The sequence below is a fragment of the Ostrinia furnacalis genome, unplaced genomic scaffold (assembly GCF_004193835.3).
Source record: "Ostrinia furnacalis isolate ACB-3 unplaced genomic scaffold, ASM419383v2 OfSCF1743, whole genome shotgun sequence".
In the NCBI taxonomy this organism is placed as follows: domain Eukaryota; kingdom Metazoa; phylum Arthropoda; class Insecta; order Lepidoptera; family Crambidae; genus Ostrinia; species Ostrinia furnacalis.
Genome location: NW_021131982.1, coordinates 499,816 through 520,151, shown reverse-complemented (window position 1 = coordinate 520,151; position 20,336 = coordinate 499,816). Strand labels below are relative to the sequence as shown.

The following is a 20,336-nucleotide window of genomic DNA, read 5'->3' as shown; positions in this document are numbered from 1 at the left end:
GTGAAAGATGTTTTCGAAATTCTAGTTTTCTGAGCTATAAACTTTAAAAATTTATTATTATGCTATTCTCTGACGATTTTCTCAATGAACCAATATAAGAAACGCTCGTCACCGAACTAATCGATACATTGCGATGTTTGTTTGTGTTTTATATGATCCATTAGACTTGTCGCTGAGGGCCGATGCTTTCATAGTGCTTCCTCCCACTTCGTTAGACTTGGGTTAGATCGGTCGCACACGCCTCCACTAGCGTCGCGTTGTTGGCTTAGAAAAGTGTGATTTATGAAGATATTGTTTACTGTAGCTGTAGGGTTAGAAAAGGTAAACTTATGAGCAAATATTTAATTTAGCCCGTGTTTGAATCCTAACATTGTTTACTTTAGGGTAACGTGTGAGTTCAAATTTTTGTGTGTAACAAAGTAATATTCTAATATAATATCACTTATTTCACCGCATATCGCAATGCACTTTTTCCTAATCCGGTTGCCATTTCACCCAAACATTAAGCACCAAGTTATTGAGTAGACAAATTCACAAATAGCTTGAATCATCACCGACACGCCACGATAGTGCTAACAGAGCTTGACATTGACCGCACTAACATCGCACCAACAGTACTAGCTCGCTTGTGTTGCGCCGTGTGCGCGAGGCATAACAAACGCTGTTTAATTTTATATTTACGTGTATTCCGCAAAATTGATAGTTTTCAGTGTGTAGTTTTACAGCATGTCTAATACGTTTAAAGTGTAATAAAGCTGTATGCATGTGATACATCTAATATATGTTTGTGTATATTATATTGTCGACAGACGCGGCGTCCACACTTGGCTGTTTTACTAAATACACGAGTTTATAGCACTGCAAAGTAAGTGGTTGTAGTGGACCCCTTGAGTTCCTTAGTTCCAGCTTGGTTCGCAGACACCCGATGTGTGGTATTGATTTTAGATTATTTTGGATTATGTTAAGTACACTTGTAGTGCTTGGTTTATTATTTGGCAATGTCACGCGTACCTGGCGTACGTACACGTGTGAACCTTTGTATCAGTTTACTAACACTTGAGCTTTGATTTATTTTTTATTTTTCACCAAAATTGGCAAGTCTAGCGGAATGTCTAAAAAAATCTCATTTTCATAGGAAATCCTCATTTCTTCATTTTATTTTCCAAGAAACTAGAAGCACTCTTGCTTTTCGCCCATGCATTATTTAGTCGGAAGTATTAATTAATACTAATGTGTTGTGCACGCATTAATGGCCGTGTTAAATGCCCATGACCATAATTATAAGACCATAAATGTATACGTACATTCCACAATAATTTATTTAAATATTAAATTATTTACCAATAATTAGTCATACAATTTTCTGGGTAACAAAACCCTTTTTTCCTGAAAATATGTGTAGGTGGGAATTACATTTCGTTTCCTTATGAAATATTACTAATTTGCTTAAATAGTATTTTTCAAAACTGCTCGTGTAATACATATAGGTTTTAAAATTCTAGAGCCGGCTTATAATTGCTGATACCTTAATTATTTACAAGATGTGATTGCCCTTTGTTTTGTGATTATTAAGTAAATAGATTTCCCAGATAGTGTCAACGTTTAGGGCACATAAAAGATAAGGATAAAAAGTGAACGCAAACATTTTTCAGTGTAGGTCAATTCTGTTTGTCTAAATTCGCGCTCGTTATCGCGGTCATTAACACCAGAGACAGTAATACACATGGCGCTTTGTTTACAAGCGACTCCCGAAAATATAACTCTTTGTCTCATCTCATTCGGGGCCATCCATAAAGTACGTCAACACGAATTTCATGATTTTTTGACCCCCCCTGCGTCCTTGTCACAGGTGGTCACATTTCTGAGACTCACACTCACTTTACTTCTGAATGATGATTAGCTCACAATCATTATTTCATAGGAACCTGGCTTGTTTTGCAACATTCGCAATATTTCACAATTTCGCAGCGAAAGCGTGCAATTCTTTTGTTTATATCATACTATGATACATTATCGTTACGATGCCATTCGGGATAACGATTGTAATAATCACGATGATTATCATTCCGTTATCTTGCGGCCACAATGATCACAATAACATTTTATTGGAATATTCGATGTTATTGTTTATTCTGAGTAGTTATTTTAAATCGAGTACATGGACCTATAAAAAAAGTCGGACGGATTCTCATCAACAAAATACTGTGACATTAGGATACACCAGCTTGCCTGTACGTACAGGCCGGCACGCACACATTCACACCCTGATACACCACTTCGAGTGCAAACTTCACACAGTTGACACATTTAAGCAACGAAAAAACAACACGAATACGACATGTCTTGTGTGATGAAATTGTGTAAAAATCGTTCTGTTCGAACAAACAAAAATTAAGGAATCACATTTCACAGGCAAAATAATAATCCCATCACTTATTTCCCGACATTAAAATATTGAAATTAATTGAAATCAAACGTCATTCACTCGAAAAAATAATACGTCAAAGACCAGTGTTCTCAGTTATTTACGTGGGAAAATTACCCGAAATATGGGAAATTAATAATAATTTTAGGACTTTTTAGTTATTTATTACGCATACTATGGAAATAAAATAATTTATCATAATAATTGTGTTTTAATGGGATATATTTTCATAGGCAAATTTGATCCTTCCCAAAAATGTGGAACTCCGAAATTCAAATTTTCTTACATTGATTGCAAGTCAGTGTCAGGTTGTATGTTAAAAAAAATCTATCAGAGATAATAATAATATTTGATGATGCATAAGATTATGATTATAATGTACACAAGATTCGTAATTTGTAACTGCGTGAATCATTTTTGATCAACATTATGTACATACCCTGACACACTGACTTGCAAACAAAGTAAGAAAATTTGAACATTGAAAATTTCGCGCCTACCTCAACGCATTCACCTTTCATCCTTTTAAAATGGCCCGGAATAATTCTGTCTACATTTCCAAGTACCATCTGCCGATCTATGTTTTTCTGAAAATAAATGGGTAAATTGTTTTGGCTAACATGGCATCCCTAAATTCACTCACACAATAGACAAACGCCAAAATTTTGCGTCACAGTTTTGTTGTAGCGCGAGTTCCGTCCGCCTTTTTTTATAGGTCCATGATCGAGTATCCAAACACTCAAAGAGAGATGCTTTCTACTATTACTAAGTCTTAGTTTCTATAATGTTAATAAATACTTTGTTCTAATGAATAAACTCCGTATGTTATCTATCATACGGTAAATAAATAATGATAAAGTGATATTTATGCAAGAAATGCGTCCTCAAGTTTATTATATTTGGTTTCATAATTAAGTACTTACGTGTTTGATATCTTATGATTTGTTTTACAGTTTGATAAGACTTTCCTTTATGATACATATTTTGATACCATAAGGTCCATACAAGATACAATTTTACTAATAACTTGTATAATTAATTATTTTGATTATACTTTATTTGCTCTTACTTACAGACAAAAATGACTAGACCACATGCTGATGATAATCCGTTAAGGCAATATAAAACAATAAATAAATAAATTAGTGTTTATGTCAAAATCATTTGATTACATCTACTTTACCGGTCCAATTACTACTTCATTGCTGGTTACTGCGCAATCACCCATAATACTTCATCAATTAATGTTTATTTTCCCACTAGCTTTCCGCCCGCGGCTTCGCCCGCGTGGAATTTTGTCTGTCACAGAAAAACTTTATCGCGCGCGTCCCTGTTTCAAAAACCGGGATAAAAACTATCCTATGTTCTTTCCCGGGACTCAAACTATCTCTATGCCAAATTTCATCAAAATCGGTTGCGAGGTTTAAGCGGGAAAGCGTAACAGACAGACAGACAGACAGACAGACATACAGACAGACAGCCAGAGTTACTTTCGCATTTATAATATTAGTTGGGATTCAATAGAAGTTAGATATTTAGAAAGCTAGTTAAATCGTGGAGTTGACTTTTGCATTATTCTGAACTTTTTTTGGTTGTTGCCCTTTATCCATCTTTTTATTTTCTCATATTCCTTTATAAGTTGCATTTCCTAGTCCATAAACATTCGGTCAATTTCAATTTCAATTTCAATTTATTTATTCCAAATGGTCGTTTTAAAGTCTGCCTTGATTATTACAGACAACTGTTGATTTTACAGTCTTTAAGACGACCGATACATTGTCCCCAAGTAGTCGGTGTAAGCAAGTTTATGTCTTACAGATGCCCCGTGGTCGGGACGAAATGCAAGTAAACGTGGCGGGCCTAAGGAGAAATATTAAAAACCTCGCGCACAACTACTCTGATGCTCAGGTAAGGGCTTATTATTTTCATACATCGCACTATTACCAGGCCTGTTCATCTCCGCGAGTTTACATCGAAAACAAAACACGCACGATGGCCCACCTACAGGATACTATTCGACAAGGCCTCACATACGAGCGAACATTGACTCACGCACGCGTATTCTTGTGTATGATGGAAGAAAATAAAGAAAATGGTGTACTAAATACTGTGCAGTATTTAACTGCCTAAATAATAATAAAAACACAGAATGTACTTTTTTAAGTTGCCTCAAGACACTGAGAGGTAAATAAGTAGTTAATATTATTCATGATAATTCATACTAAATCATGTATTTCCTCCGCCATTTTCCGCAGTTTGGCACCTCACGTCACATCATTTAACCGAAGTCAGCCCTATAGCTTCGGCGCAGTGCCGATCACTGACGTTTGTCAACAAAATGGTGCTTGACTCTTGAGACAGGCTAAATTACACCATATTGTTAATAACATTGAGCATACATATTTTTAAATACCTTCGCGAAGTAAAACTTCTGTACGTAGTACTTATTCTTATTCTGTGCTATTACTTAATGGGTAGAAGAACTTGATTTGCAGCCTCTCAGAACAAATCAATCAATGATCCGACAAAGCTGGACTATTGTGGTGAACAATCACATTTAGCTTATTTACGAGGGGGCAACGGGATTATTTAGTATTTTGTATTTTTGGGCTTGGTAAAATCTGTTATTTTAGCGTGGGCTTCCCTTTTAATTAATCAAAAGGGCTCGTGTCGATAGTAACGTTTCCCCCTATTAGTATTAATAAATAAAAGAAAAGATCTTGAGGGTCTGGGTCAGTATTCTGTAATACGAAATCGGCTGTTAAGGCCTTGCTGCTTCAACACTTTCCGCATAGTATCAGCAGTGGCCAGCGGTGTTTGTACATTTCTATGCAAATGAAGCCCGTTGCCCTGATATATTTTGGCAGAGATAACGTCAAGTTCGTAACATTATACTGTAACGGTCTCTGTTAATAAAATTTCTTGGGAAATTACAGAATTCATACCCGATTGTGTAACTGTTAAACAATCCTATATTTCACGTTTCGCCACCTGGATTTGCAGGCTTCAGAGCGAATTCCTTACATTTTAGGCTCATATTTAGCATCTACCCTGCTTCAAATGCGTCACCCGCTTTGAATTTTAGTCATATTTCGAGACTGTAACTGTATTATTATTACAGTGCTGTTTTAGTATTTAATATCTCCTTTGCATGTAATAACATACAATAAAGAAGTTGGCGTCAAGTTCTGTGTGTTTCTTGCGCTGTTTTTTCTCAACACTGGCCCATATTACTGTCCCGAAGCAGTGGTAGAGTTGGGACATGTAAAAATGTTATTTGGGAGTCTACTTGTAAATAAACAATTTGAACTTGTGTAGAATATGACCTGAGGCCTGGACGCAGGCCGCTACCAGCTATTGAACATGGAAATCATTGGGGGAGACCTATGTTCTGCATTGGACGTCCTATGGCTGAAATGATGATGATGATATGCGACTCTCCCAAGCAGTTAAACTGACTTAATTCCATATGATTCCAGGTAAAAGTGCGCGAAGCAACCTCGAACGACCCATGGGGCCCCTCCAGCACTCTTATGGCGGAGATCGCCGACCTCACGTACAACGTGATGGCTTTCACGGAGATTATGCAGGTGAGTTGATATGAAACATCAAGATAGTGCTTAAACCTTTATCTCCCTAGGATGGGCGCCGTGATAAAATTTTATCGATGAGTTTAGACGACAAATGTATGGGCTTATCGCGTAAAATCGATAAAATAGCGCGATAAAAGCTTTTTGCGGCGCTCATCCTAGACCTACTGTTAGGGGCTGAAAAATATTTTTCTCTATACCAGTTAAAGGGTTAAACTTCAACTCATGCGCATACAACGCATCGTTTGAGTAAATTGATTTCTGTAGTCTAATTTGTCATCAATGTTGACTAAACGACATAAATAAGGTGCAGATTTTTAACCTGTAAGCTGGTCTTACAGGTTAGAAATCTGCACCTTATTTATTTTACTACGTCACACGCCTACTTCAGTTTTTTTTTGACAATCATTGCTTCTATCTAGTCATCTAGTGGTTGTTGATTTCGATAAATGGTGACTCAGAAAGTATTTAGTGAAAAACATTAAAAAAATGGTATATCAGCAGCCACACAGTTCTACTTTTTGTTTGAATAATGGAACCAAGTGATTAGTACTAATAAATTGAACTTGTATCCGCATTGAGAGTAATCTGGTTCAAATCCACTTCTATGTACGGCCCGGGAACTACTACGGTGTTTATGGACATGTCGATGTCCCCACATTCTGGGCCGGCCTTCCGATCTGCGAGCTATGGGCCGGGTGCGATATGTTCACTTCATACGGTTCTTGTCTCCTTTGATTTGATTTTGTTGTTTCCTATAATTTCTGTCTAATGCAGGGGTGGCCAACCGGTCGATCGCGACTATTAGTCCAGTCGATTGTGGCAAGGCAAAAAATACTACATGATTGTGTACTAAACTATGCTGTTTCGTTTAAGATTTCAAGAAGTATGTAAGTGGTAGATCGCCCAGGGTTTTGTTAGTAAACAGTAGATCTTATGTTTAATCAAGTTGACCACCCCTGGTCTATGCGTCTTCAAATTATTGTTCACAATTCCGCGTTCACGTTCCAGACGTTCCCCATTAAAAAAATCACAATTTTAAACTCGGAAACGTAAAATAACATGCAGACGCTCGCGTCAATGTGAACACATCGTTATAAGTTGCCACCATTGGTTTGGCTAAAGTTTAAATACTAATCCCCAAAGGGTTCAAATTCTCCAATCACCAGCATCACTGTAGGAAGCCTGTAGCGGCCTAGATAGGCTGCTTGTTTTCTGGGAAGAACTGGGTTAATTGAAGTAGGAAAATAATCATCGCACACAATGGCCCAATCAAGAGGCTGTGCTCGATTGATTTGCAAAACTAACTAAAGCCCGGTCTGTGAGCACGTAGAATTTTGTTCAATGACCCCAAGCTACCCATCCTTATCGCTCGCGCGAAATTATATTGCTGTCGCGACTGTGCGACGAGCGCCCGCAGTGAGTGTGCGAGCGCAACAGCAACATAATTACGCTCGAGCGATAAGGATGGGTAGCTTGAGGTCATTGGACAAAATTCTACGTGCTCGCAGACCAGACTTATAACTAAGTATAATTCCGTGCTGCAGATGATCTGGAAGCGCCTGAACGACCACGGCAAGAACTGGCGGCACGTGTACAAGGCGCTGGTGCTCATGGAATACCTCATCAAGACGGGCAGCGAGAAGGTGGCCATGCAGTGCAAGGAGAACATCTTCGCCATCCACACGCTCAAGGACTTCCAGTACATGGAGGAGGGAAAGGACCAAGGTTTGTTTCAGACATTCATCATCATCTCAGCCATAGGACGTCCACTGCTGAACATAGGCCTCCCCTAATGCTTTCTATGTTGATCGATTAGTAGCAGCCTGCGTCCAGCGCCTTTGTGATTTGTGATGTCATCGGTCCATCTTGTGGTGGACGTCACACGCTGCGTTTTCCGGTACGCGGCCTCCACTCCAGAACCTTGCTGCCCCATCGGCCGTCAGTTCTGCGTACTATGTGTTCTGCCCATTGCCACTTCAGCTTGCTTAGCAAGCCAAAAGTCATTTAAAAAGCTTAAATTCGAGAACGTGAGAGTGCAAATTGCTATGGCAGCCGCCACTCGAATACCATGTTGCCTAGTGCGCGGCCTCTTGAGAGACTGGGTTCTATGCTAGAGTGCACGAGTGTGTAAACACGCGTTTCGAATTTCAGTTTTCCTCGAAGATTCCGATACGCCGAAACGAGTAGTGTAATGCCGGCATAATAAATTATGCTTGTTTTATGAGTAGATTCACCACAAACCACCATCCGGTGACCGGGTTCGAACCAGCACTGCTCGGATCTCGAGTAGGCTGTGATGAATCTAGCATTATTATGAAATCATCNAAATTTGCTGAAATAGTTGAGTGTTGAAATGTTTTTTAATATCAGGTGTTTGGGTTAGATCTTTGCAAATATTTTTATTGCAATTATCATGAAAACCATATGAATGGCACATTGCGTTACTGATGTCTTTATGCAAGTTTCCAACACTTATTGATTTGTGATTTTTCTGTGAGCCATGATATTTTATAGAATCACAAATAAATTTTCTACCACATATAATCTTTGAATTAGTTAGCAAATGTCTGTCTTTTATGGCATACTTTGTGTCTGTTCTTAACTGCTGTAATTTATTACAAAAATTTCTCAATATGTGGTTCTTACAGCCTATCTTTTCAACTGTGACTGTGGTGTAGGGTCTGGTTGCTAAGATCTTTGAGTATGTGCTACTATCCCCGTCAGCTATAAACCTAGAATAAATTAACCCATGCATTTCGACAGATTTTTTAAATCCTTCAGCAATAATTGTGCTTTCCATGGCAGTGGAAGACCCATCAAAGTTTTTGAAACATTCATGCTGCTTGACCTGAAATAATAAAAATACGATCACCTATAATAATCAATAAAAAGTTTTAGTGTTACCTATAATATTATGAGTATAAATAATATTTTTACCACTTCATTGAGTTTTTTATTGATTATTATAGGTGATCGTATTTTTATTATTTCAGGTCAAGCAGCATGAATGTTTTAAAAACTTTGATGGGTCTTCCACTGCCATGAAAAGCACAATTATTGCTGAAGGATTTAAAAAAATTGTCGAAATGCATGGGTTAATTTATTCTAGGTTTATAGCTGACGGGGATAGTAGCACATACTCAAAGATCTTAGCAACCAGACCCTAAACCACAGTCACAGTTGAAAAGATAGGCTGTAAGAACCACATATTGAGAAATTTTTGTAATAAATTACAGCAGTTAAGAACAGACACAAAGTATGCCTTAAAAGACAGACATTTGCTAACTAATTCAAAGATTAATGTGGTAGAAAATTTATTTGTGATTCTATATAAAATATCATGGCTCACAGAAAAATCACAAATCAATAAGTGTTGGAAACTTGCATAAAGACATCAGTAACGCAATGTGCCATTCATATGGTTTTCATGATAATTGCAATAAAAATATTTGCAAAGATCTAACCCAAACACCTGATATTAAAAAACATTTCAACACTCAACTATTTCGGCAAATTTCATATTTAACTAGAAATTGTGCATCGCAAGCAAGAAGTTTAATCGAAAACGTTGACAGTAATATCGTAGAACGATTTAACGGAGTGATAGCAAAATTTGTCGGAGGTTAGAGGGTAAATTATGCCCTTAAACGTGCATATCAAGCCAGATGTGCTGGTGCGGTTGTATCATTTAATACAGGGCGAATTCTCACTGCAGTCCATAAGACCATTCATAGTGAGAGTCCTCATTCACGAATAAAAAAATTTGAAATGGATGTAGAGAGAAAGAGAGCATACAACCAAAGTTTTCAGCGTAAGAAAAACAGAAAATTTTTTCCCAAGAAGATAAACTTTGAATACGGGGAAAACGCCAGTAAACCAGACAGCCGCAGAAACGTACGAGCTTGCAAAAACAATATTTCTGGACAGTTTGAAAAAGATGGAAGCTGAACGTCATGAGATAGAGCAAAGAACCATTCTACAGAGTGAAAGTGGGGAATGGTTAGAGCTGCGAAGAAATCTTTTGACGGCCTCTAACTTTGGAAAGATATGTAGTTAAAAGAAAAAAAACCAGTCCATGCAATAATATTGTTAAAAATATGCTATATAAACCAAACATCGATCATGTTTCCTCTATAAATAAATTTTATAAAATCCGATTTGTATGAAAATTAAAATAATTAAAATGAAGATATCAATTTTCTGACTTCACCATACCATTTATATGTCCATGTTAACATGGGCTAGTGTCGGCTTATATACCCATTTACCTAACACCCTGTATATCACGGGAAAAAATATGAAAGTGTTGCTCTGGACCAACTTTCAAAACTCCAAAATATTAATATTCAACCATGTGGACTTTTCATTGATGATCAGCATCAATTTTTAGGGGCAACCCCAGATGGAGTTACAGATGACATAATTATAGAAATAAAATGTCCCGTGGCAGCATTTAAAAGTGGAATAGACGATGCAATAAATAATAATAAAATGCATTTCTGGAAGAAAGATAAAAAACATAATCTTTGAATTAGTAAGTAAATGTCTGTCTTTTATGGCATACTTTGTGTCTGTTATTAACTGCTGTAATTTGTTTCAAAATTTCTCAATATGTGGTTCAAAATCAAAATCAAAATTATCTTTATTTGTTTAGACTAATTAAATTAGTTCTTGCAAATCGTCAAATGCTCTTAAGGAGCCTATACATGTCTCATTCTTTTTTTGCCCTACCAGCGCTGGCGCTGGTTCTTACAGCCTATCTTCTCAACTGTGACTATGGTGTAGGGTCTGGTTGCTAAGATCCTTGAGTATGTGCTACTATCCCCGTCAGCTATAAACCTAGAATAAATTAACCCATGGATTTCGACAGATTTTTTAAATCCTTCAGCAATAATTGTGCTTTCCATGGCAGTGGAAGGCCCATCAAAGTTTTTAAAACATTCATGCTGCTTGACCTGAAATAATAAAAATACGATAACCTAATAATCAATAAAAAGTTTTAGTGTTACCTATATGAGTATTAAGTTTGAACTGAAAAAGTAAATAATATTTTTACCACTTCATTGAGTTTTTCAGCCCTTGCACAAATGCAACAATATTTATTTTTCACGGCCATGAATAGTACTTGGCCAAACCGCCGTCCTATGATGGCAGCTGCACCAGACAAAGCAGAATAATTGGTTCTGTACGATCTTTTACACCAACAACCGTCTAGTATGACGTCTATAATCGGGATGCCGTTTTTATCTATTCTATTTTCTTTTAAGGCCGCTTCTCTCTCCCGTTCCCCTGCTAATTTCATCGACTCCCATGCTGTGACCTCCCATTCGTCAAATACTTCATCTTGATTTATTTTATAAGTATGTTCGGACATTATCGGTATATCGAGTGATGCTGAAATTTGCTTTAATTGAGCATGACCGCAGCCTGCAGCTATTACCCCTTCCACAGCTAATTTGTTGAGTTGAAGGTTCGAGGATTCTATTTTAAACTGTTGTTTGCACATTTTGCACTGAATAAGAAACTGGGATATAAAGCTGTTGTTTTTTTCTGATTTAATTTCCATTGAGTGCAGGCCACATTGAAATAAAGACTCATGACCTGAAATTTTAATTAATTGCTCGAAAAAATGATTAATTTCGATAACTCGATGTCCTCTCAATTCAAAGTTTACAAAATTCTGAAACAAAAAAAAAATAAGTCATTTATTCCAAAATTGTTTAACTGATAAAAAATATAAAATGCCGTATTGAGACTTATTATCTTGATACGTTACTTGCAATGGAGAAATAGGAGATTCTTCAGATGTTTTTTCACTTGCAGTCGACTCCATGGGCCGGTATTCAGTAAGGCTTATTTCTTTTTCTTTTAGGTCCGAGGGTAGGGTTAAAGGCAAGTTGGAGTATACCCTTAGAGGCACTGTGGGCGGCCTAAAAATCAATTTCAGAAAAAAAAAATACTTAGAATTTTTTTACTTCTGGTACCTAGGTACTTTTTCGACCAATTTTTCGACTATGATTATTCACCTATAATTAATAATAATTATATCGCGAGCACATAATTTTGTCATTATAAACTTTTCCGGTATGATGTACCATTTACGAGAAAAAAAAGTTATAGTCATACGATTTATTATTTGTAATAATATTTCCGAAAGTATGCATCCCAAGAATATCAAGCATAATATGACAAAATATGATACACTTTATTAATGAATTAAAAATAAAGAGTGCTTATGAAGACACCGATAAAAATCGAAATTTTTCTAAATATCAATTTCTTCTACTTATATGTATCCTTGAGGGTTCTGGTTCATTTGCACGAAAAGACATGAGCGCGAAAGACACTATGTTTCCATATTTTCGCGCAAATGTCTTTCGCGCAAGTGTACCGATTCGATCCTTGAGGGCAAACGACATGCTTTTATTATAAAATTGATTGATTGATTTTGTACACTTGCGACTTTTTCGTCGAAAATTCCAATCCTACACAACCCCCCTTTTTATGTTTTCTATGGATAGGGGGTTGGATATCATTTTTGGTCAAGGTCACTTTATCTGAAGTCAACCAAAAATTTTCTAAGTCCTGATCACTTTAAATTACTTTTCACCCTTCACCTTCGCGAGGGTTGACTTCAGAGCAAAGTGACCTTAATAAAAAATGATCTCCATCCATACCACAATCCATAGAAAATATAAAAAAGGGGGGTTATATAGTATTGGAATTTTTGATGAAAAATTTTCTGTCCTTTATTCTGTAAAACATTGAATTATATTTCTTCGATTCATTCAACATAACCAGGTAGTCATTTTAGCCTACAAGGTACATATCGCATGCTATAGAGATTTTTGAAATCGAGAATCGATATTTGAATTCAATTGATTTCCTAACACGCTTGGTCACGGCACTACTCGGCGCGAGACGCCATTCATTTAGAGATTGCCCAAATAGCAAAACTTTTATAATATTGATCGAACTTCACTTATGAAGTTCGATTGATCTCATAAAATGTCAAATAACAAAAACAGTCGATTTCATAAAAATATGTACCTATATGTTGACGTAAAATAAAAGGGTTAGTCCCAACGGCCCCGGTGGATCTGCCCCGTCAACGGGGTGGATGGGAAAAAGTGCCCATGCCCTAAAAGTAATCTATAGGTTTATGACCATAATATTTTGTGACAATTAAACTTACTTTTATACTGAAGATTTTTTAAACAGTGACTGTTAAATAAAACTGATTATTATTTACATATTATTATTTTTTATTTTATTAACAGGTTTTATTTTCGGTATGCAATACCGAGGTAGAACCTTTTAGATCTGTGTCATCCGTAACGTTAAGTGAAATACCGGGGTGGTTGAAACTTGATTTGATCCATCCGCCCCGATAAACGATATACCGGGGTGGTTGACACTTGATGTGTTCCATCCACCCCATTGAACGCTAAGACTATGACTACCGGGGTCGTTGAAACACTTTTTCCCATCCACCCCGTTGACGGGGCAGATCCACCGGGGCCGTTGGGACTAACCCAAATAAAATTGTTTTGTAATAAATAATAGGTAGGTAGGTACTTACGGCAAAACAGCAACTTTCAAAGTTTGTAATTTTATTTCAGCATCATTCATACCACTTGTCATATTATCAATGTCAATATCATGCAACTCCACTTTTTTTTGTTCTGTTGTTACATGTTTACTAATAATCAAATTGACATCATTGTTGGTCTTGTTTAATAAATCTATTTTAATCCTGAAAAATAATAGGTAGGTATTTGTTTTTGTTTAGAAAGTATTATAACAGTGTACAACTGTACATACATTTTTATGTAAGTAACTAGGTAGTATAACTACTTACTTTTTCTTTAATCTTATATCACTGGCTACTTCCCTTTTGCGTTTTAAACTTTCTCGTTTAGTCACTTTTGCTTTTTGTTTATTGGCCATCTTTTAAACAATTTACACTATATGGTTGTAGTAACAGGGTAAATAAGTAGGTATAATTAATTATCCACGACACAACTAACGGTTTTCATGAAAATAAGAATGCTGCAGCAAATAGGTACGCGATCGACGATACTATCCGTGTCCAGTGCCAGCGAGCGCACATCCGTCGTCAGTCAAGATTTCGGCCGACTGAATGCCCCGAACGTAGAGCGATAGACATATGACTTCTCCGTGCGAGGAAAGAGACAACAATAGCGCGCGGGGCGCGGAATAAAACAACGTAAGCGACAAATCGGAAATCATGTATTTATTGAAAAACCAAACTCTATATAAAGAAAATAAATTGGCCAGTGTATAGAATAGGTTTTTACCTTACCAATATACAAAATTTGGTATTTAAATATTAGCCTATCTGCTTATAAAATAAAAAACCGAGTAATTGAAGGGTAATCTTTAGATTTTTTTTCTATCGAGAAAATTGTTTCCATTCATGTTTCGGCTTTAGCCACATACTAGATTTATTTGTCAACTATGACATATTTCAAAATAAGAACATAAGTTATAGGAAAAGTACGATTAAAACTAATTCTGCGCTTCTTTAAAACGCCCAATATTCGCGTGGCATCGCCTTAAAGCAAAATAAAGAAAGCGTGGTGGGTATTGGGCGCTTGACTTACTTGACTTACGGTCCTATGTCCCCTAGATGGGGCAGAGGGCGTCCACAACAGCCTTCAGGTTCAGAATGTCCAATTCCCAAAATGTCCAACGGTTTCAAAATGTCCAATTCCCGGAATGTCCAATTCCCGAAACGTCCAATTCCCAAAATGTCCAATCTACTATCATGATGGGATTGTTAAATAAGTCCTCATAGGCTTTCTTAAAAATATTTAATAAATAACCATACTTAAATTTAAATAATCATATTAATAATTTATTTATTTACAAATTATTCTTTCCTTTTTAGGTCAATAGAAAAAAATATAAATAACTATACCTACTCGTACGAGTATCAAGTGCAGTAGCTACAAAATTTTTCTACGTAATTTTTGCAAATAATACAAATTTTCTATGTTTATATGCCGATTTTACAAAAACTAAACGCATTCGTACAGAAATATATTAATTACTCATTTTAAAGAAAGGCTATGAGGACTTATTTAACAAACGCATCATAATAGTAAATTGGACATTTTGGGAATTGGACGTTTCGGGAACTGGACATTTCAGGAATTGGACATTTCGGGAATTGGACATTTTGGGAATTGGACATTTTGGGAATTGGACATTCTGGGAATTGGACATTTTGAAACCGTTGGACATTTTGGGAATTGGACATTCTGAACCTGAAGGCACAACAGTCCTCCATCTCGTTCGGTCTTGAGCTTCTCGCTTGATCTCGCTCCAGGTCTTGCCGATCTTCTTCGCCTCGTCCGCTACAGTGCGCCGCCAAGTTTGCCTGGGTCGACCACGTTTGCGTTTTCCTTGGGGATTCCAATCCAGAGCCTGCTTAGAGATGTGATCGGGGTCCCTTCGGAGAGTGTGGCCAATCCAGTTCCACCTGCGGCGCTTGATCTTATTGGGTATTGGGCGCAGCATTACTGTTATCTAGGGAAATGTACATTATTCAGTGCTCACGTGTTCACAGGCATCCCCCACGGGCACGTTACGACCGCGGCGTGCGCGCGCGCGTTCCGCCGACGAGTCGTGGAAGAACGCGCTGTCTCCGCGCGAGAGCTACGACGATTGGGTCATACACGCGGATGAGATACTCATTGGAGCTCGGATAGGTGAGATTACATGCTTCTTTTTCTCAGTTGTTCTTGGCAGAGCGCTTGTGATGACGTGGAGGCGTCCACGTCGATTGCAGAAGTGGATACAGCTCTTCGCATGATCTACCGCCATCTTTTTAGTTTCAGTCTCTAGAGTGTGCAACGACATTTAGGATGTGCAGAAGAGGGTAGAACTGTTAAACTGTTTTTCAAGTTATGTATAATTTTCAAATGTTTATAAGAAAGCTTGTTTCACACTACTAAAAAGATAAAAAAAAAAATTACATAAGCATAATGATTGACTTCGATTGGGGATCATCGTATCCGTAGCTAGCTATTCTGGCTCACAGTCCCTCGACTGTAACTGGCACCTATGCGACCTTGTCACACTGGCGCAATCTATAATAAAAAATCTAAAACACATAGAACAATACATATTTCGGACAGTTACAGAAGGGTAACTTCATTGTAACACCATTGTCAAAGTTACTTTTTACTAGTTGAAGTAGGTTCAACCCAAGATCACTACTGTTTAAGAAATCCCCGTACAGATGGCGCTGGCGTAGTTTAATCTGTTTTACCTTGGGCGCAGGGTCGGGCAGTTTCGGGACGGTGTACAAGGCGCACTGGCACGGGCCCGTGGCCGTCAAGACGCTCAACGTCAAGACGCCCACGCCCGCACAGCTGCAGGCCTTCAAGAACGAGGTACAGTAGTCTACACACATCAACACTTGACTTCTTTACTTTAGTATCATGTAAAATCAAAAATCAAAATCAAAATCAAAAATATTTATTCAGTTTAGACCACAAGTGGCACTTATGTAACTTGTCTTACTTTTATCACATGTGTGTGTGCTTAGATTTAAAATAGGCTGTATCATAATCTTAAANGCTGTCGTATAGACGTAGCTACAGTGTATCCATGAAATTTTAAATGCCACACGGTGTTGTTGAAAGGTCGGCAGATATTAAATTAATGTCAATAGCCCTAATGGCCCATTTCTAACAATAGACACCGCCATTATGTCACAAAAGCAAATAAATGCGTGTGTTGACTGTCAATAAATCAAGCAATATTGTCACCTGAGTGACGTCATCCGAATTGGAATCGCGACCGCCGTTTGTTTTATGCCACGTCACCGTGTGTGTGCGATGAACTAATTGTTATCACTTTTGTCCATTAACGATGAGGCATAGTGTCCGCTGTGATATTCCTTTTTTATACGTCTATTGTGTCTCATTACTGGGTCTTTCCCACATAACAATACCTACTGTTGCTAAGCAGATGTTAGTCGTAACCTTAACTTCGAAATCCTTCTATGTTCTTCTGATTAATTTCGTTCTGGGTCCAATGACAGTTTAACTTTCCCCCGGGACAAACTTGACCTTTGGTTGGGTTTTCATTGGCGGTCAAGCCGTAGATCCTAGCTACACAGGAGTTCCAGCGGTGGGAACGAGAGGTGGGAATAGTCTTTAGACGTATATCAAATTACCAATGCCTCAAATTCAGTGAGAATAACAATAATTGTACCTTAAAAGTTCACAAGTTACTGTGATTTTAATGGTACGGGACTATTCCCACCTCTCGTTCCCACCACGGCAACTCCTGTGTAGCCAGGATCTACAGTTTGACCGCCACAAAAACCCAACCAATGAATGTCAAGTTTATCCCGGGGGAAAGTTAAACTGTGATTGGACCCGCAACGAAATTAATCAGAAGAACATAGGAGGAGTTCGAAATTAAGGTTTGACTTCCCTTTATTTTAATGGTACTAATTACCAAGCTCGTTTCCCTCAAGCAGGTTCAACGTCCACCGCAGTCCCATATAGTCTGTGCATTGTTTCTCTGTGGGAAGCGCCGCGCCAAGGCCGCTTCCCACGGCGCATTATCTGTGCTGCCCTAATGAATTACATTCTAATTATGCTGTTGACCCAGTTCATTATAGCATTTTTAATTATTTTTACAGTTCTAAAATTGATATGAATGTACGTGCCAATTTATCTGATATTTTGTTAGGTACGCCTTTTGCATAGCCTTTTAACTCCACATACACAAAAAACGTGTTAATATCGCGTATAACTTTGCCCAAAATTTTTTTGCAACAATCACGGTGAATTCATTAGAAAGAATACAAAACTTCTGTTTTGCTGAAAAGCTTATATCAACAGCTTTTAATAAAATCAAAAGATAATCCTAAAGACAGGATTACTGCAATTTCAAAACCCATTAGTTGTTCCCCCATACACGTGTCAACAATGGGAAATGTCGCTTTCCATTGTTACCTAACTTATTAGCGACCTAATTAACGCCCGGCGAATGCTAATCGTAACGTCGCAGATACGGTTTCACAAACACTATGTTAATCAGCCGAATGTTACCCGATCGTTTTGGTTACAAAACGCTGTTGCTAAGAGGAAATAAACGTTTCAATGTTAAAATCGAACAGTGATAGTAGTTGTTTCCTCTTTTTCAATAGTAAAATAAGTTAGTTTCGTACCCTCCCTTTATACTAGCTGATTCGTGGTATCCTTGTCCTCCTACAATTTTGGCAAAGAATCTTCTAGAATATGATATCTTGAAAAGAACCATGAATCAGTCATTCTCAGCAGCAACGAGCCGGTTCCGAATGTCATTGCTTTAAAGACTGAGGACTGTCAATCATTTTAGGATAATATGAAAAAGTTCTTGGAGACAAACAAAAATACATCTGTGGGCTATTTTAACGGCAGGCAGTACATTTAGTACATTTGAACATCAGTTCCATTGATCATCATCATTTCAGCCATAGGACGTCCACTGCTGAACATAGACCTCCCCCAATGCTTTCCACGTTGATCGATTGGTAGCGGTCTGCGTCCAGCGCTTCCCTGCTACCTTTGCGATGTCGTCGGTCCACTTTGTAGGTGGACGTCTCACGCTGCGTTTTCCGGTACGCGGCCTCCGTTCCAGAACCTTGCTGCCCCATCGGCCGTTAGTTCTGCGTACTATGTGCCCTGCCCATTGCCACTTCAGCTTGCTAATCCGTCGGTCATTAGGTAAAAAATACATCATAAAATGTCTTTTCCAGGTCTCAATGTGCGAGAGAAGGCAAAACAGCTAGTTAACCTTCTGAAAGACGAGGAGAGGCTGAAGAATGAGCGAGCGCGCGCGCTGAAAGCGAAACAGCGCTTCGCTCAGAGCGCGAGCGCTTTCGGCAGCGACGGCGCGCTCGACACGCCTTCTAGCCCCACCTACCCACCAGTAGAGGTAAATATTTTCATTTTTATTAACCCATCAAACCCCAATAGGTCGCATAAGACCGCGTAGCAATGAGGGTTTTGAAAAATCCGCCAGATGGCAATACGTAACGCGAGGTCCAAATGCTGCGTGATTGGTGGACTTTGACATATCTGTCAATATCATGTCAAAAATAACCAATCATGCAGCATTTGGACCTCGCACCTATGTATTGCCATCTGGCGAATTTTTCAATCGTGAAAACCCTCATTGATTTCTATTGTGTCTCGTTTCGCGGGGCTCATAGGACTACCAGAAAAATTTTTTTTAGAAAATCCTGTTACGTAAAATAATGAAAGAATGTTAAGTTTGCGACATTAATGAATGGTGAATGCAATTATTGGAATTTTTGTCATGTGATCTACTTCAAACAAATAATCGAAATGTTAACCACTTAAGGGCTGATTTTTCAATCGTCAGATATCTTTTATAGTCTATCCAATATAGCTTGATTAGAATGACAGCTGCCATAAAAAGTAACGACATAACTTTGTAGTAGCGATCAATGAGAGCTAAATATTGGCGCACAAGAAATAATTTACGTCTGACCTACAAACAATATTTTCGACGACAGTGCTTCCAATAAAAATGTTAATTTCGTGTAAATGCAGCGTTAAATTACACCAATAAGTAGTAATTCGAAATTATAAAAATCAAGCTAGAGTAATAACGACGTCTCTACAAGGTTATCTCGAGTTACAAAAATGTTAGTGTTGGGACATATCTACAAATGTCATATTAAATTAAAACTAATTTTTTAACATAATATTTAAAAAAAAAAATTCTAACTAATTTTTTAACATATTTAATTCAAGTTATACGTTTTTCTAAATGTTCACTATTAAAAACCAAAAAACATTTCATTCTTAAATAATCAAACATCGGAAATCAATCACCGGTAATTTTTTGGGTATTCATAGCACCGTTGCTCTAGAAGAGATGCCCACCGCCCTCTAGCGAGAGGAAAAAACCACTGAAGAACACTGATGATAATGACTACGACTTAGGTTGNTTCTGCAAAAAAGTATGTATACCTTCGTACACAACCAGATCTGAGTCTGGTGGTCATAGTAAAAGTTGTTCATCTTGGTAAGACCTTTCAAACGATACTAGACACATATCTATTGGAGCCGGGTACCATTTTGCCCATTGTCCTTTAGACTGTTTGAGGGGCTGATGAGACATTGGCTTATAGCTACCCCGTGGTAGGCTTACTCGCGGACTAGTTTCTTCACATCGGTTGAGAATGCCGCAGCGTAACGCAAAGCACACGACACGTGTTTGAATATGAACGCTATTAGACAGGCGCCCACGGCCCACGA

General features: G+C 37.8%; 2 protein-coding genes across 8 annotated transcripts in view; one reads left to right on the top strand and one right to left on the bottom strand.

Annotated features, from left to right (window-relative positions):
* lqf (epsin homolog lqf) overlaps window positions 1–20,336 on the top strand; it is a 62,891-nt gene that overhangs the window by 10,573 nt on the left and 31,982 nt on the right. For 4 of the 7 annotated variants that reach the window (XM_028305630.1, XM_028305625.1, XM_028305631.1 and 1 more), the window contains exons 2-5: window positions 4,244–4,333; window positions 5,905–6,015; window positions 7,563–7,743; window positions 18,806–18,984. In XM_028305630.1, the coding sequence (XP_028161431.1) occupies window positions 4,244–4,333; window positions 5,905–6,015; window positions 7,563–7,743; window positions 18,806–18,984 (561 nt within the window). Of the gene's footprint in view, window positions 1–809; window positions 866–4,243; window positions 4,334–5,904; window positions 6,016–7,562; window positions 7,744–18,805; window positions 18,985–20,336 lie in introns of all 7 variants that reach the window. The other 3 variants (XM_028305629.1, XM_028305627.1, XM_028305628.1) reach the window with 1 other exon arrangement.
* Window positions 10,249–14,603, bottom strand: LOC114353576 (uncharacterized). The gene is made up of 5 exons (XM_028305634.1): window positions 13,880–14,603; window positions 13,601–13,774; window positions 11,795–11,948; window positions 11,075–11,698; window positions 10,249–10,973 (listed from the first exon to the last, which is right to left on the bottom strand). The coding sequence occupies exons 1-5, from the start codon at window positions 13,966–13,968 to the stop codon at window positions 10,746–10,748; spliced, it is 1,269 nt and encodes a 422-aa protein (XP_028161435.1). The 5' UTR covers window positions 13,969–14,603; the 3' UTR covers window positions 10,249–10,745.

Bases quoted from the DNA above. Each gene is read 5' to 3' on its own strand.
- LOC114353576 (XM_028305634.1), bottom strand. From the start codon at position 13,968: ATGGCCAATAAACAAAAAGCAAAAGTGACTAAACGAGAAAGTTTAAAA. The intron at 11,699-11,794 runs GTAACGTATCAA...TTTTTGTTTCAG, and splicing joins CTCCTATTTCTCCATTGCAA to AATTTTGTAAACTTTGAATT. The intron at 10,974-11,074 runs GTAAAAATATTA...TTATTATTTCAG, and splicing joins CTGAAAAACTCAATGAAGTG to GTCAAGCAGCATGAATGTTT.